The sequence below is a fragment of the Chironomus tepperi genome, unplaced genomic scaffold (genome assembly GCF_022539635.2).
Source record: "Chironomus tepperi strain 1889 unplaced genomic scaffold, CSIRO-AGI_Ctep_v1 contig_85, whole genome shotgun sequence".
Classification (NCBI taxonomy): domain Eukaryota; kingdom Metazoa; phylum Arthropoda; class Insecta; order Diptera; family Chironomidae; genus Chironomus; species Chironomus tepperi.
Window position 1 is genome coordinate 776,095 of NW_027226207.1, and position 17,411 is coordinate 793,505.

Consider the following 17,411-nt stretch of genomic DNA (forward strand, 5'->3'; position numbering starts at 1 on the left):
AAAAAGCATAAAGCACTTCTATTTCAGGTATTTTTATTTATCAACTATTGTATTATACAAAGATTTATGTTATTCTTTACTGTTCGACTTCGGCTTCAGCTTCTCCTTGTAGTCCTTCCTCACTCTTTTTCTTTAAGTAAATGTCTCTAAGAATATATCCGTGGGGTCGTGCATCAGGATACTTATCAGTTAAATAACTCTTAATTTGTCCATGTTCACAAAGCATATCAAACTTGATCTTTTTGTGATTTCTTCGTCCTTCGAGCTTTTTCAAATGGATGTGGTAACCATAACTGTTAGCATAGAATGGAGGGAACTTTTTCTTCTTTAATACAACTTTTCCGTCCATTGCAAATGTATTGTAATCCATAATTTCATCGTATCTGATATCGCTTTGCTCTCTGCATTTTTTCGGAATTCCAACAACTTTAGGGAAATTTCCAAATTCTGGTCTATATTCAACAAGATTAAGACCCTTTGCTTCTGCTATGTCATCATACTTTTTCTGTGCTAATAATCCTAAGAAAAATGCTTTAACTATATGCTGGACACCTTTTGCTCCTTCAACTTTTGCGTAAAGATTTTTAATTCCGACTAATTGACAGATTTCTTTGATAGCACGATGACAAACTAATCCGTGACCTTCAGGCTTCTTCTCTACGAATATTTTTGTTAGACCAAAGGAACAGGCATAATCATGAAAGACAGTATGACCATCACACAATTCTATATGCATTAATTTCTGTGCTGCACGATTCTTAGCTTTTCTCAACACTGCTCGTCCATCAACAGCCTTTGCACTTGCAAATCCAGCAAGACCATTTTTATTTCCAGTTACGACAAATGCCGAAAGTCGTCGTTTTCTTCCCAAATTACCTTTCATATTGAATACTTGTTTGAATTCTATGACTTTTGTATCAAATCCTTCAAAAGTATCTTCAGCAATCTGATCTGGAGCACCGATACTTCTTCCAGGCATTTTGTTTCCAGACCAACCACGATCCAGTGTACTTATTTTCTGAAATTTCTTACTAGCCATTGCATCACGAATTTTCATAATCTTTGCTTCACGATCTGGATCTGCTGGAAGTTGATTTCGTTGAACTAATTCTCGTCCGCGAATGATAGGAGCTGAAAGACCTGGCCACTGGATATTAGCTTTTCCCAAACCAATAATTTGTCCTTTATTTAAATCTTTCCTTCTAATTAAACCCTTTGCTCTTCCTCTTTTCTTTCCAGCATTTGATACTGACGTTACACCCTTCCATAATTCAGTAGCCGGTACTAAAAATAACGTAGTTTAGTTAATAAATTCAAAAATTTATTTTTTTCATACTCACATTTCACGAAGAAACTTGTGTTGCGTGAAAAATTTAGATTTAAATCATGATTTCTGTTTAAAACACTCGTTGATGTTGAACAAATCGTAAGATTTTGGAAGGCTCGTGTCAGATACCTTGATGTTTGTAGCAATCTAAGCGCCATGAAGAGTTATTTACTAATTAAAAACACAAAAATGATAATTTGTTGAAATATTATTTTTCTTTTTCAACAAATTTCTGCTCATCCCTTCGATTCTATATTCGAAAAACATATTGTTCGAAAATTGTGCAAAATCTTCTTCAAATTGTAATAGTGACGCATTATTCAACAGTTAAAACAGTTTAATTAATTTTATTTTGGATTGACTGTAGAAAAATTTTTGATTTCAAGCGGTTTTCAAAAATTTAAAAAAATTTGGAGTAGGATTCTAAAGATTTTAAATTTTTGAAAACTGTTTCTTTGTTTATTTCTGTCAATTAAATATTTCGATTAAATTTAACTTAATTAAGGATTACAAACATTTTAAACAGCAATATTGAAAAAACTTATAAGAATTAAGAAAACAAATGAACCAGTCAAAGTGAAGAGAAAACTACGCATGCTGTGCAGAAAACACGTACAAACAGTCTCTTCTCATCGTCAAAATATTGAAATTATTTATAAATTTTTTTAATTTATTGTGTTTGCTGACATGAAACAGTGATATTGTGTGTTAAATTAGATCATAGGACATTAGAGGATTAGGTGGATATTGGAGTAATAGCATAAGTAAGTGATTTTCTGTAGAAAATTAGATTAAAAAAAATTTTTCGCATTGAAAAAATAAATGAAAATTGATATGCACATACATTATGTGACATACAATAAACAAATTAGAATTTTGCATGATATCCGAGCAGTTTTAATTAGGGTGTGTATCAGTCCATGCCTAAATTTACACAAGTTTATTAACATCCATAATTTTATTATTATTTTCAATCTACTTACAGTCATTTTTTTAATCGTGAACTAGTCAACAGGATATTTTCGGAAAAATGGTTCGAGTAATGAGCATTTTCCACTTTGCAAGTCAAACAATACAGCAGTTAGCGATTGAGGAACTATCAGCAGCTTGTTTAATCAATCAAGACTATATTGCATTAGCGAAGAACTTTGATCACACTATTGAGATAAGGAAATTGAGTACTGAAGTATCTGATACTAATGGATCTGATGACTCAAATAGCACAACAATTAAGTCATTCTCTAGTGTTGACGATGTACAACAATTATTCTATTCAAATTTTGGCAACTTCTTGATTTCTGTCGAAGGACGCATTAGCAATTATGAAAAGGCTGAAATTCGATATGTTAGAATTTATGTGAATTGGGATAATATTACAACGTCAGCTGCACAGTCACAGGCACCACTTCGTGCACGCATTGCTGGAAAGATTACTCCTATGAAAAAGTCTTTAGAAATGATAGAATTACCATTAAATTATAATCCATCCATCGTTACGTTTTGTCAAAGCACTGGAAATATATTAGTTGGACATAAAAATATTCTACAGTTATTCTACTTTAAATATTGCACCAATGAGACAACAAAGTTACAATATATAGACTTTTTTGAAGCACCATTTCAAATAGAATTAAGCTTTGAACCGACAAAAGTGCTTCTAACTGAAAATGTCTTGTGCTGTTGCAATAAGCAATACCTTCACGTCTTCAAAATTGTTAATCGTAATGAAAGCAGCAATAGTACTATATCAGAATCCAATTTTTGTACATCGACGGAAATTCCGCAAACCAAAGAAGCCGTAAACATTAATTTGGAATATAATGTTGATTTTCAAGAGATTTGCAAGCGGAAGGAATTGAATGGAAATCCATTTAATGTTGATATAAAGAGCAATCAGGAAGAAATTTTGGGATTTGATGAATCCGAAATGAAGCCCTTAATTGTCAACGAATTAAATGTTAACATAAAGCAACAATCAAATCTTCCGGAATCATCCGTATTATTTGCACAAAATTTGATTCAATTGAAATTGCAGTCAATGAAAATTAATGGAATCATGCGGGAGAATGTTGATATTTTTAAGTCCTTGTATGTTAAGCCGCTTTATATTCGACCAAAAGTGTCAGAACGAAACAGCGAATTTTCATTGCATTCAAAGTTTTATGAACATTTTTATGGATGTGCCATTTTAATAACAACGCAACAAGATGCTTTCCTGTATCAAATTAATACAATTAGTCAGCAAGAGGATCTCTCAAAGTGCTTCCTAAATGTTTATCCATTCACATCGAACGTAATTGATGTTTATTTCAATTTTAATGTGCTACATGCTCTCTGCGAAAATGGAATTGAATCGTATACACATCGCATAGGTCAGAAACTTTATACTGATTTGGGTGGAAAATACAATATTCCGGAAATCGAAGCAATATACAAGAATCTTTCAAATACAATATCATTAGTAAATTTAAGGCCATTTATGAATGTCCATTATATGATTCCTAGCGACTCAAATGTCGTATTGCTGGCAAATGACTCGCCTAGCTCACCAAATGAGGCCGAAGAAGGAGAAGCTATAAATTGGACCATTTACAACTTAAAATATCCATCAATTGACACAATTTATCAAGATTTTAAGGAATTTGCTGATAAGAGTTTGAGACGTTATCCATCATTCTATTTGAATCTAGTCGAGGAAATGCATTTGATGATTAAAACTCATACTATGCTTGGTGAATTTCAACCTGAAGAAAATTCAGAAACTGGCAATGAAATGAAACTTGGTTGGAATGATTGCGAGAATTTGTTAAAAGAATCATCATTGGCACTTGCCGATTGCTTTGTTCTGTAAGTTACATTTCGTGACATTTTGTCATTCAATTTATTTACTCTGATTTTATTATCTTATAGTAATCCTTCCGAACATAAGCAAAGTCTTATCTTCTATGAAATGGCCAATTTGAACATCATTGGTATTTTCCAACGATTCATCGACCAAAACGGAATCACTGTAAGTATTGCTTTGAATTTTTAACGGATTTGTGATTTTTGAAATTTTGTTCCAATATATATTATTCAAATTTTTGAAAACCGTTATTTTTTGAATTTCAAAAAGTCGTTAAAAATGACTAAAAAATAATCATATAAATTACTAATGAGTATTTTCATAATCCTTCCATTTAATGTAGTTTTCACCTATGGGATTGATAGAAGTATTAAAGACAAGCTTTTATAACGTCACACTGACACACGACAACCAAAAATTTGATGAAATATTTTCAAGCACTATAAGCTATCCGATCGATGAAAACGATGTAAAAGTGCTTAAATTTGGTGAGGCGATAATTGAGTTGTTTAGTCGATTTGCACCAAAGGAAATTGCAAAGCTGACATTAGAGTCATGTGGTGTTTTCCGAGAATATATGGATGAGAAAATCTATGAATTTTTAATAAATTATGATGACAAGTCGAATGAGGAAATGCTGTGCATAATTTTACATCTTTTGAAGAAAGACGAAGTGTCGGCAGCAAATTCGTTATTGGATCAAATTAAGCGTGAAGATTTATATCAACTTTTGGTACGTCATTGGAATATTTTATTTGAATTTAGCACGCACGGTGTTGCATCGTCAACGAAAAAATTGTCAAAATCAATCATCAGCTTTTCCGACTTCACAGAGCTTTTGTTCCTTACAAATTCATCGTTTGAACGCTGTGAGCTTTTAACAGACGTTCTTCTCTATCATATTTATGACACAAAAATGATTAAATTTAATGGAAACATGAAACTTTTTATGGAATATTTAGCATCACAACTGGGACATGAATCATACTTGAATGGACAGAATATATTAAAAATGTTGTTGGAAAAGTATTTATTACGCTATTATGAGACAAGAACACAAGATGCTGAAATGTCACTTTTATCAACTACATCCACTACTGTATCGTCAGTCTCAGAAGATCCACAAAAGTTGGTCCAAAAGAATGAAAGAAAGCATAGCTTTTTAAGCTGGAATAATGATGATGATATTCATATTGGAAGTCATCATAAGCATGCAATGAAGATTCTAATGCGTGTCTATTTAAGTCAATTGAAATCGATGAGTTTAAGGCAAGAGAAACGAGCAGGACAAGATACAAGAATTAATAAAGCACAATTATTTAAGGTGATTAATGAAATGAGCACAAGTTTATTTATAAATCAAAAATCAGTAACAAAGTTTGACAAGATCGCACAATTATTGATACAACATTCAGGATCGAATCCAATTCTATTTTTGGATGAACGTTATCGTTATTTGGATTGGTTTCCACCATTCGAAAGCATATTACAGTTGCTAAGTAACACCGACGCATATGAAAATCAATATGATTATACCAAAATTGACAAGGATTTATTATTGACTCTTATTAAGTTACAAGCTATTTTATGTAGCGGTGAGGTTTCGTCCGATATAGCAAAAGAAATATTGAGTTATCTGGAATCTAATCGTGAATTGATTGGACATGATAGCATAATGATATGTCTTTTGCCATTAAATCAAGCCGTTGATCTCATTATTAAAAATAATCCGCAGTGTATCTTAGAGTATGCACGATGCCATTTTAAGTTTGATAACGATTGGAGCAATTTAATTAAAATTTTACAAAAGCAGGCAAATGAGTTTGAGGTATGCGAGGCTAATATGGGACAAATTCTCTTTTATCAACGTTTATTGAAAGAAACTTTAGAATTTTTGGCATCGACAAAGCCGCTCGATGCTGTTTTGAAAATTTTCCCAGACGAAAAACATTTAATTAATAATGAAGTCTTTGAAACAATTGATTCGAAATTAAATAATGAGTTTGAAGATTATGTGAAGATTTGCGTTGATCGCGAACGAAGTGATAAAATTAAGAAAATGGTCGAACAGACCGGCATGCAGCTTTATGACGCCATAACTAAATGAATTTAATAATTTTTTCTTCATTAAAATGATATTTAATTAGTGCAATTTCATGCTTTCTTTGTGAAATGATATTTATTATATTTATTGACTTACTTAGACCCGGTTTGATCAATGTCCTTTGAATATGAGTTTGCTGTTTGAATGGGATCTGTCAACTGAATTATTTATCAATTTAACGGTCAAAAGAATTTTGAATTGAGAACCATTTTTTTACAAAATTTTGATAACCGATAAAATTCAAATTTTTGAAAACCGTTATTTTTTGAATTTTTGATTTGCGATATTTGAATTACTAAATTTGGATACACATAAATTTAATGTCATTGAACATTTTTGTACAACGATTCAGGTGACACCGCGCATTTATACAGCAAACTCATAAAACTTTTCTCGCAAATTGTGTGTAACGTGAAGAAAAACTATTAGTATGCCTTTCTATTAACAATAGCAATTTGTAGAACTGAATCTTTATAAACACAAGAAGAAGGAAGAATGAAAAATGAGGAAGAACAAGATTTTCTTGAATCAGAAAAAAAAAATTCTTTATTAGAATCCAATTTAAAAGTTTTAATAAAAAATATTATGATGATTAATAATTATTCAGTTTCTTCTTTACTTTAACAATTGATTTAAGCATTCTTCTTTCTGGATGAGATGCGTAGTTTTATTGACACAAGCCATTAATTCGTTCAGTCCACTTGACCAGTCGTTGAGGATTTCGGATTGGCTCTTCTTCTGAGTAAAGTAAATGATTCCTGAAGGTCGGTCAATTTTCACTTTCAAAGTTCCATTATTGACGAGTTTAGCAAGGACTTCTTCAGTTCCGAGTTCATCGAGATCCAAAAGCTCAGACATTCTCGAGATGTTGATGCGTGTATAATAACTTGCAATTATGCGAACATTCTGAAATAATATTAATGAACTTTTATTATTAAACTTTCTAATTAAAGGAGGATCATTAAACTTACATGTTCAATTAAGCGATTCTTTAGTTCTTCCCAGCTCTTCTTTCCATGTGCTGTTTCTTTATTGAAGACAGGTAAAGCCATTAATTCCTTTCCATAAAGTTGATTAAGGGCATCAAAATTAATGAGTTCTTTGCAGAGGAAGAGCTTCAAAAGTTCTCTATAAATAGAAATAAATATGAATCAAAGGATTAGTGCCAATATTGCATCAATATTTAATGGTATAAACTTACTTGTATAGGGGTATTTCCTCCAAATTCTTATTCTTATATAAATTATTCATCAAATCAACTTGCTCATTATCATAAGGAGATAAAATACAATAAAGTACAGCACTTATCATGACAGGCTTGCGCTTTTCGGCATTACTGGAAATACATTCTGAATCTGCGATAGCAAGATAGTATCTTGATGTCTTAATGTATGACTGATCTTGATCCAAGAGAATCATCAATTCGTAATACTTTAATTTAAGATCCTGATGTTCAGCATCGGCGAAGAACTTTGTATTGATTTTCTTAGAGATAATTTGAGTACGAACGAGATCATGTTTAGCTAAACACAATCGCATTTGCTCGAGAATAAATTCAACCTTTTCTTTCTTATCCATAGTACCATAAGTTTCAATCTGTAAAGCTTCCATAATAGTTGCGGCACCAAGAATATCTCCATCAGCCTCCTTTATATCTGAAAGGATTTTCGTCAAACGAGCTCGCTCATTTTCAACGTAGATTTTTCCTTCAGTTACAACTCTTAATGTATCAATTAATTTGATCTTTGTTTCCTTGTCTGGTGTTTGATCCACATACAATACACATTCTTGGACCATCTTAACAATCGCTTGTTTGGATTGTGATCGCTTCTTAGCTAAAACTGAGATATATTCATTCAACAAGTCCCACTTTTTTGCATCATGGATGATTTGTACGATGGCTACTAATATACGAGCACTGGACATCATATCAGAGCCAATACGAGCTTGCTTCTCTAATGAAAGTAGAATTTCCAATGCATCATTGAATTTAAGGTCATTTTTAGCCATTTCCTTGCATTTAGGAATAGTCTCATCACAAGTACTGCTATAATCTACTTCCATTTTTATGATTCTGCCTCCCTCATATGTGGGGATAGCTGGATTAAATGTATCCATTTTTTCTGCAAATAAAGAAGTCAAGTCTATTAAAAATCGCCAAATCATTGTCAATAGGTTAACAATTTTCATCAATTTTTCATGAAAGTATGACTAATACTGGATATCCCTAACACTTATTCGATGGTTACACTTACCAGGCATGATTTCTGATTATTATTAAACTCTTAAACTGCTTATTCACTTAATTAAAGCAAAAAATAAGTGATTGACTTGTGTAATATAATGTTTTTACGGATCAGACTACAATACATGTACGGATTAGGAATTTGAAAAATAAAAGACCGTTATGCAATTTTAATGATGGAGATAGCTGAGAATACGAATATAACACAGACTCGAGATAAATATTTTTAAACTCATCTCGAGGATTATGAAGGCTCAAGGATATGCTTATTATCAACAAAGTTCCGGTGGTTTCGGATAAAAAATTATCCGATCATAACGCTCCGCTTTAACACAAAGAAATTCAAATTTAAAAAAATACGTTGATTCTCACCACTTTTCACCTCACATGTGACTCTGTAAAATAAATTGAATTAAAGACAGAATAACTTCATGATAAACATATTTTCAATTTTATTTCATTTGTTTTTTTGCCATATTAATTTAATATAAGTTTTTCATCTCTAATGTTCATTGTTATCATCATCAAAAAAATTATCTCTTCTTCGATACTTCATATTAATTTCATTTTATTTTCTTATTTATTTAAGTTTTACTTTTTTTTCATCATAATCCTCATTGTCATGATTCTTAAATATGCGCAACTATAATTTATTTATTTATTTTTTTCGTTAATTTACATTGATTTGAATAAATTTTGGTAATTTTTTTGGAAGATTTTTTTCTCTTATGAAAGCAAACTTAAATTAAATTTCCTACAATTCATGTCTATCATCAGTTTTTTCGGTCATTTAAAATGAGATTCATGAGATAATTCTTGTCGCAAAAACTTAATTTCAATAGCTCTCAGTGCTTTTATTTTTGAAAATAAATATCTTTTAGAATTTCTTTCATTTTTAAACATTTCTAGTGAGATTAATATCTTTTTTTAATTTTAATTTAAAGCTATGAGAGCTCATTATTTTATCAGTATATTTCATTCATAACTCAAAATGGATTTCTTCTTCGATTTTTGTGCGAATTTTATTTACCACGAAAATTTAAGGTGCTTAAAAGCCGATTTGAAGCAAAGAAATATCCTCATCAACTTAGAATTTATTGAGCTTAACAACCATTCTGCACATTTCTTGCACAACTGTCACTATTGTATACAATTTGGCTGATACGTTTCAATCAATTTTAATAAATTTAACTAAGAATTTATCTAAATTATCCGTTACAAAACTAACCGTCATTTAAATTTTGAAAATTATTTAAATTCAGTTCAATTTTCAACTTTACAAAATCCGTTACAATTTTTAATTAAAGTCGTTACAAATTTCAAATTCTTAAAAACCGTTACAAAATTTGAAATTTTTTACAACAAATTTAACGACAGCTGTGTCAAAAAATGTGCAATTTTTCTCGGATTGCGTATGATGTCTATACAATAATTTATCAAATTTTCTTAATGATGATGCAATATGATGATTCTCATCGAATATAATAAAATGACTACTCTAGGCACATTGAAAATAAAAGTGTTTTTTCACCATAATTTTTGTAATACCTATTTAAAAAATTGATAAGTTCTCATCGAGGTTTGAAAGCTTCATCCATCGATCACATGACTACAAATCTTTCATGCCTTAGTTTTCATTCATTATTCTCATGTACTTGAGTGCGGTTTCTCTGGTGTTTTTTAACTGTCTTCAACATTATTCCTTCCGCTACACAAAATAAAAAATAATCCTTTTTATTTCTTCTCTTATCCTCAAGCTTAATTGAGCTCTTTTGGTCGTGTTGGGGGGAAATAAAAAAATCAATTTACATTTAATTTTCTTTTTTCTTTGTATTTTTTTCTTTACGATCTTCTAAAAATTCAAAAAACTTTAATGAAATCTCGATTAAGTACAATTTCACTCATAAAATGTTTATTTTACATCTTTTTTATTATTATTATTTGTTCCTTACTTCCTTGGAGGTTCAAAAATTTTCTTGAAATTTTATTAAAATTGATTAACGGAAATAATTTAAACATTAAAACCCTACAAATGTTCTTTGGGTAATATATGATTCTTGTGTTCAAAATTTGAACTCAAAACCCTACAAATGTTTTCATCGAAATTGTATGGTTCTAAAATTCAAATAAATTTCCGTTAAATAATGTCAATAAATTTCATCTTTAATATGCAAAAAACAACTATTTGTAATGTAATGTGAAGTTTGAGCCTTAATCAGCTTCAACAAATCCTTTCATATTTCATATTTCGTGACCTAAATTCGATTCAATTTCATCATAATATATATATAATCTTTTTATTTTCAGAAATTAAATTTTGATGCTCTAACAATGTATATATATATATATAGTTTCTATAGCATTTTCCGTGAGTCTGAAGATATTACAAATTTTCCCATGTAATACTTGCTATTAACATGAGTTGAACTTTTGAGTAAGGAATAAAATACGGAAATAAATCAGTACAGATAGATAGGATGTGAGGATGTCATGAGTAAGTCTTTGATGTATGTATCTTTTTCCCTATTCTCAAAAGTTCGATTGCAATCTATTCAACATATTTTTTTTGCCTTAAATAATTTTTCACGTTTAGTCTGTGACATTTTCCTACATCCCCCATGATTTGGAGATGACAATTTGGAGATGTCTCCATAAAAGAATTTTTAACAACCAATTTCAATAGACAGATAAAGTAAGCCTTGCAAAAATTTGTTTTAAGGAACTGCAATCATATGACAATTGCAGTCTTACTGACCCTGTCAAATATTCATTGCATAAAAAACAGTCCCTCCAGCTGGATTATTGTTATTGCTTTCTCCATCCTGACTCGACGGTATAATGTTATTAATACAATCTGTTTGTTGACCTGTACTTGCTTCACCTTCAGGCACACCACGCGTTTCAAGTGGCTTATCTGTGTACATAAATTTGTTAGTAGGCGTTGGACCAACTCCTGATGATGAATTTTGTCGCGGTAATGTCGCGTAATGAGGCGTTGCGGAATTTGGACGTACAACATGTAATTGCATACCAGGAATTGGATTCCAACCGACAGGAACTCTAATTGTTTGTTGTGTAACCTGCATTTCGTCAAAAATCTGTAAATCTGGATTTGTTACCATCGATTTACTTTCATTTACCTGTTGAAATTCAACTAACTGACGTTGATAAATGTTGTTCTCACCACCTCCTTCTCCAGCAATTCCATATGCGGTATATGTTCCATTAGCATCAGACTTATACGGTATTAACACCATTTGATGATAATTTCTTAATGGTGGCGGTGATTCAGGTCGTCTTGTTGGACTGCGTGCAAAATGACTAAATCGATTAATTTGTTGAGCATGTTGGATGGCATGAATGGCAGCGGCGTGAGGTTGCTGTATTATTTTTTGATGAATGTGTCCAGGAATAATTGCTTGTTGTGTTTGCTGAACCGTCATTGTGTGACAATTTTGATAAATAGCTTCTCCATGATAACTATGTCGAGCATGTGCTGGTAAATGATAGTAATTTCCATAAGCATCTCCGGTCACTTTCTTTCCACCTTGTTGATCTTGTGTTGCTTGCTGAGGATAATAACTCCATGATCCGGTATGTTGATGCTGATGAGCTCCTTGTTGCGGTTGTTGTGGCTGCTGCTGCTGTTGCTGTTTTGCATTCGCTATTTGTAGTTGTCCCGCAGCATTCGTCCTTGGCAATGTATTCGATTGTATTTGATTTCCACTATTGTTGTTATTTACCGCTTGATTATTGACTGTCGTAGTCGTTTGAACCTGTTATGATTTATAATGGCTATTAATAATCATTTCCATACTAAGCATGAAGAGGAACTTACATTAGGCTGAGATAATTGATCCTGCATTTGTTGTAAAATCTCATTCGTTGATCCAAAACGAGGTTTAATGCCGCGTACAGACGGTCTCTTATTAAATCCATAATCATTTTGTTCATCATCATCCGAATTGACACCTGATGCTGGTGCTGAATCTGAGCTATATCGCTTTTTAATTCTATCCATTCTATTTGCTTCCTGCTGTGCAAATGACACCAATTCATCTTGCTCTTGTCCGGGGGTACAATTCATTGGCGTGCCAGCTATAACATCTGGTGCAACTTTCTTTCCATCTCCATCTTGAAGTGCTGCATCTATATCACCTAAATATTCACGATTACTCATTTGATATTCAAATTTAGAAATGATTACTCACCTATACTATATTGATCGCCTGTCTGCGAACTTGCTGTTGAAGTTCTATCACCTGGTTTTGAGGCAATATAATAGGAGAAGTCATCTCGTTGTCCAGCAACGCATGCTGTAAGCGATGCCAATGTATTAAATTGTCTCTTTGTTGTCTCGCTTCGAGGTGGTGGCGGTGGGGGATGATGAGAATGTCCCGTTTGCTGTATTTGAACTCCAATACCAAGATCAGGTCCGCATCGACAATCTTGAATAACAATAGGATTTTCATCTGTCTCGGGAATTTTCTCTTGTCGTTTTTCTTTATTAAATAAGTCTGTAATCTTCTTATATGTCGAACCAGTTGAGCAGCTTGATGAGCTAGATGCGGACGATGATGGTGAGAAGCTTTTATCGAATTTTACTTGTTGTGGAGTTTCTTCGCCAGCCGGACTATCACGGCGCTCTAATTCGTTTATATTATTTGGACTATTTCCTTCATTATCGAGCGGCTCATCAATGTCGCATGTCAATTGTCTAATTCTCTCCTCAAGTGATGTCGATTCCTTTGCTACAACCTTTTTCCTATATACACATTTCCAATTTCAATTATTGGATGGAATAGAATGGATGAATAAATAATTGAACGGATCAATAAACATTATAATCTGTATCAAATTACGTCTGAGATTAACTAGTGTGGATAGAGAATATACATTGCTTTAGATCTAAATCTTAAATTTGTTTCGATCCACACTAGCTGAATATATGTGACATACTTTGGCTCGTATTTGATAAGTGAACGTCTTAATGCATTCCTTTCTATAGATCGTTTAATGAGAGTATCTGTATCGGATGAGCTGACTTGACTTAAAGGCGTTGGACTAGTGCTTGTCGAGCTACTCGAACCAGCTGACGTAATCGTTTGTGATGCGGTCAAGAGATTTCCGGATCGTTTTGATTCCTCGAAAGCTTTTAGGGCTTCAGCCGTAAGTGCTGATGGTGGTGATTTTGCTGGGAACAATTGACGAACTGCCGAATTAGCTGTATTTAATGAAGCCATAGAAAAAGAAAATAGAACGAGAAAGAGGATGGATATAAAAGTTAATGATTTAAAGTTAGTGCTATAAAAAGTTTTTCAATTTACGTCTTAAAGCATTATGGAATAAGCTTGAATGTCTCTTCAGTGACATGTGCGTCACATAATCGGTCAATTGTTCAGATTTGGGCTTTCCATCATCATCCGTGGCATTTGATTCTGTTGTCTGATTTTCACTTTCAGACTCTTCATTGAATCGTACTGATCGTCTTGAGCTCGTTTCCTCATCCGATGTTGTATTGTTCGTCTCGTCATTCTAATTTTGAAATCACAGGAGACAAAAATTGTAGTATGAGCAGGAAGTCATGCAATTTGTTTTCATTTCCGGATCATAAAGAATGATGAAAAATGAAGGAATGTCTGATTAAATATTTACCTGAATTGAATCAGTCTTTCGGAGTTTTCCACCTTTCAATATTCCCGTTATAGCCTGAGCAGTTCCATTAACATTAAACTTTGGTATAATTGTTGCATTCAAATCATTCTTCATATTCTCAACAGACTGTGAGCTCGCATAAATGCTACTACGTCCTTCGGGTAATGCAGGCGGTTGCAAGGTTACAGCTTTCGGTGGCTTTGGTGGCGGTTGATCTGAATCTTCAGCTGTTTGAATAATCGTATGTTCAGTAACTGTAGTCATAGTGGTAGTTATAGTTTCAACAACATAAGAAGTTTGTTTTGCTTCAGGAATCACATTATCCACAGCTATTTTATCACGCACATTTTCAACCAATATTTTTTTTTATATTTTTATATTCATTACAGAAGGGGTAATTTTATCCACGCCACAAAAACAACATTAACAACATCATATAACAAGCATAAGTGATGACAACAAAGATGACATATTGGGAAAAAAATCATGTCAGACACAAAAAAGATATTTTCTTCAGTTCTTTAAATCAATTTGTACGAAAAAAATGAAGCAGCAAAGAATAAAATCTATTCTATGAGGAACAAAAAAGTCACTTAAACTATATTTATGAAAGTAATTTAAAGTATAATAAAATTTTTATCGCATTACGAGACTTTATGCACATTTTTAGTAAAATAAATGATGAGATTTTTGCTCTTTATGGTTGACTGAAACGCAAAAGGGTTCGTGTTTGTTTGCTTTATATGATTAAGTTTGAGTTATCGGAAGAATGATCGAAAAAGGAAACATTTTTTTGGGAAATTACTGTTTTTACTTATATTAAAACCTTACAAATGTTTGGTCAGAAATTGTAGGGTTTTGAATTTTCAAATACATTTTCGTTGCAGATTTGAAATTTAGAATTCCGTTACAATTTTGCAGATTTTTGAACAGAAAACTGAGTCAAATCTCAATTGTATGTGGTTGTTGACATAGCTGACTGAATTGAGTCACTTAGGCTTAATCCGAAATTTGAAATTATTCATTGTATACATCAAGTCAATTGATTCCAGAAGATCAGCATAAAACAATTGAACATCAACAACGATTTGCAAAACGATTAATTTACAAAAATGCGTCAGAATCAACAAGACTCCAATAATTAATTTTTCGTCTCTTTAGTCTTTTCTGAGAACTCAATTGGAATTAATAAAGACGAATTCCTTCTTCCTATTTATGCTTAAGAAGAATATTTGATGTTTCCTTTTTTACGCACATTTTTTTCTCATCAAATATTGAAATATAAGCAGAATAAATTGTAAATATGCTTAGGATGAAAATATGTATTCACGCACATACACGAACATTTCTTCGAAGGATGCTAATTTTAAGAAATTTTTCTTTCTGCCGCTCTTTTATCACCGAGGTTTTTTCACTTTCTTTCTTCACTGACAGCTTGCTGTAGCAATGAGAAATTCCTCACTTTATTTAGAAATAAGGAAATTAAATTACACAATTTTATTTTCATTTGTAGAACTTGGAATTCGGAAGCGAATAAAAGTGTGCAAAAAGTTTATCTTTGGGGATCGTACGGATATCAAGGAACTCTCTCGATAGTCTTAGATCCAATGTCGTCGAGGGAAAGGGCATGTTTTTGCGACGACTTGAAGATTTAGGTACTGAAAGAATTCATATTTGAGAACCATACAATTAAATTGTATGGTTTTCAACAATTTGAAATGTTCGTTAAAAACTTCTTTAACTCATCCCGTCTATTTTGTCTGAGATCCTCGACCTTCTTGTTACATAACATTCATAGCATCCCATAAATGTCTGAGCAGTCGAGAATCCTTGAATTTCGTTTATTATTATCCATTTGAGTTCATTGAATTTTTCTTGAATCTCTCATATTTTTTGTATTGCTCGATCAATAGCGAGATATGAAAAAAAGAGGAAAATATTTTCACAATAAAGATTAATCAAACAAAAGCAGCAGTTTGAAGTGAAAGAAAAAAATAAAAAGTTTTTGCAAAGCTTAAAAAATATCAGAATGAGTAAAACAAATCTTGCAATATAAAGGAGATGTAGGATGAGGGATTTAAATTAAAAATTAATGAAAAAGTTTACATGGGGTCATGCGGTATGTTTAATTTTCTTTGTGGGGTGGATATTTACAACAAAAAAGGGACATTGGATGTCAGGTTAGTTCCAAACATACACTCAATTTATGTGAATGACTTTTTAATTGAATTTGCATTGAAAATCGGTTATGAAGAGACACGACATGAGATAAAGAGGAACAGCATCTGATATGAATGTACAATGATTCTCATATAAACACACAGTCATACACATACACACACAATCATACAAAAGGAAGCATAACTTTATGCATTTTTATTTCGTTTCGAATCTCATGAATTATGTATGAAGTAGATTATTTGTTCAGTTGTCATATTTTAAAATAATACATCATAATATTCTAGTCAAGCGTGAGTCTGCGGCCATCAATTCCTCCCCTGATTACAATGGAGAAGTCAATAATCATGTCTGAAGATTGCTTGAACTGTTTTTAAGTTTGAAATAAAATGATTAACTTGAAGTTGGCTCTGAGTTTTGATAAACTTAACGAAATGAAATTCAAATTTATAATGACCGTTAAAAATGACAAACTCTTAGATCCCAAAATTCTAGATCAAATTCTTTCAGAATGAATCAATGAAGAAGTTCAAACCACCAAATAGCTTAATCATAAGCAAATAACTATGTAGATATGGAAAATTCCAATTAATACGAATCAAGAAGCTGTCAAACAGACAAATTAGAGACATCAACCCCCATAAAAATTGAGAAAAAAATCTAAAAAAAGATATGAAAAAGTTCTTTTCTGCTGGTTGTGTGTTGCTGATGAATGCAAAACCCAATATAATCATAAAAAGTTTGTTATCTCATTTTATGTGCTCCCTTTCTCATCTTTAAAATCCAATTTATTAAATAAATAAAAAGATGTAAATTTAGCATGAAAATAAAACTCATGTTTGTGTAAAGGATGCATATAGACGTGTGACAAGTGGGCACGTAATGAGAGGAAAATAAATTTGATTCCCATGACCTTTCAAGATTAACAATACTTTCTCACTCTCACATTTTATTCAAGCAAATTTTCATGATTTAAGGGTTTCCGCTTGCATTTTCTTCCATCGGGTATGGAATGTTGGCGGATTCTTACGAATAAAATTCCGTTCATGTTCATAAG

General features: G+C 31.9%; 4 protein-coding genes across 8 annotated transcripts in view; 1 reads left to right on the forward strand and 3 right to left on the reverse strand.

The window, feature by feature from the left end:
• Positions 1 to 16: 16 nt before the first annotated feature.
• Positions 17 to 1,557, reverse strand: mRpS5 (mitochondrial ribosomal protein S5). The gene is made up of 2 exons (XM_070634357.1): positions 1,341 to 1,557; positions 17 to 1,284 (listed from the first exon to the last, which is right to left on the reverse strand). The coding sequence occupies exons 1-2, from the start codon at positions 1,483 to 1,485 to the stop codon at positions 77 to 79; spliced, it is 1,353 nt and encodes a 450-aa protein (XP_070490458.1). The 5' UTR covers positions 1,486 to 1,557; the 3' UTR covers positions 17 to 76.
• Positions 1,558 to 1,936: 379 nt separating this feature from the next.
• Positions 1,937 to 6,875, forward strand: LOC139086027 (uncharacterized). The gene is made up of 4 exons (XM_070634300.1): positions 1,937 to 2,091; positions 2,313 to 4,174; positions 4,238 to 4,337; positions 4,516 to 6,875. The coding sequence occupies exons 2-4, from the start codon at positions 2,358 to 2,360 to the stop codon at positions 6,277 to 6,279; spliced, it is 3,681 nt and encodes a 1,226-aa protein (XP_070490401.1). The 5' UTR covers positions 1,937 to 2,091; positions 2,313 to 2,357; the 3' UTR covers positions 6,280 to 6,875.
• On the reverse strand, positions 6,795 to 8,641 carry Rpn5 (regulatory particle non-ATPase 5). The gene is made up of 4 exons (XM_070634301.1): positions 8,532 to 8,641; positions 7,478 to 8,399; positions 7,248 to 7,404; positions 6,795 to 7,182 (listed from the first exon to the last, which is right to left on the reverse strand). Exons 1-4 carry the CDS (start codon positions 8,536 to 8,538, stop codon positions 6,892 to 6,894), a joined length of 1,377 nt encoding a protein of 458 aa, XP_070490402.1. The 5' UTR covers positions 8,539 to 8,641; the 3' UTR covers positions 6,795 to 6,891.
• Positions 8,642 to 8,997: 356 nt separating this feature from the next.
• LOC139086167 (uncharacterized) overlaps positions 8,998 to 17,411 on the reverse strand; it is a 34,582-nt gene continuing 26,168 nt past the window's right edge. For 3 of the 5 annotated variants that reach the window (XM_070634524.1, XM_070634523.1, XM_070634522.1), the window contains exons 6-11: positions 14,177 to 14,505; positions 13,849 to 14,056; positions 13,481 to 13,745; positions 12,733 to 13,286; positions 12,360 to 12,679; positions 8,998 to 12,297 (exon numbers count right to left, since the gene is read on the reverse strand). In XM_070634524.1, coding sequence (XP_070490625.1) covers positions 11,281 to 12,297; positions 12,360 to 12,679; positions 12,733 to 13,286; positions 13,481 to 13,745; positions 13,849 to 14,056; positions 14,177 to 14,505 — 2,693 coding nt within the window. In that variant the 3' untranslated portion in view covers positions 8,998 to 11,280. The remainder of the gene's footprint in view (positions 12,298 to 12,359; positions 12,680 to 12,732; positions 13,287 to 13,480; positions 13,746 to 13,848; positions 14,057 to 14,176; positions 14,506 to 17,411) is intronic. The other 2 variants (XM_070634525.1, XM_070634526.1) reach the window with 2 other exon arrangements.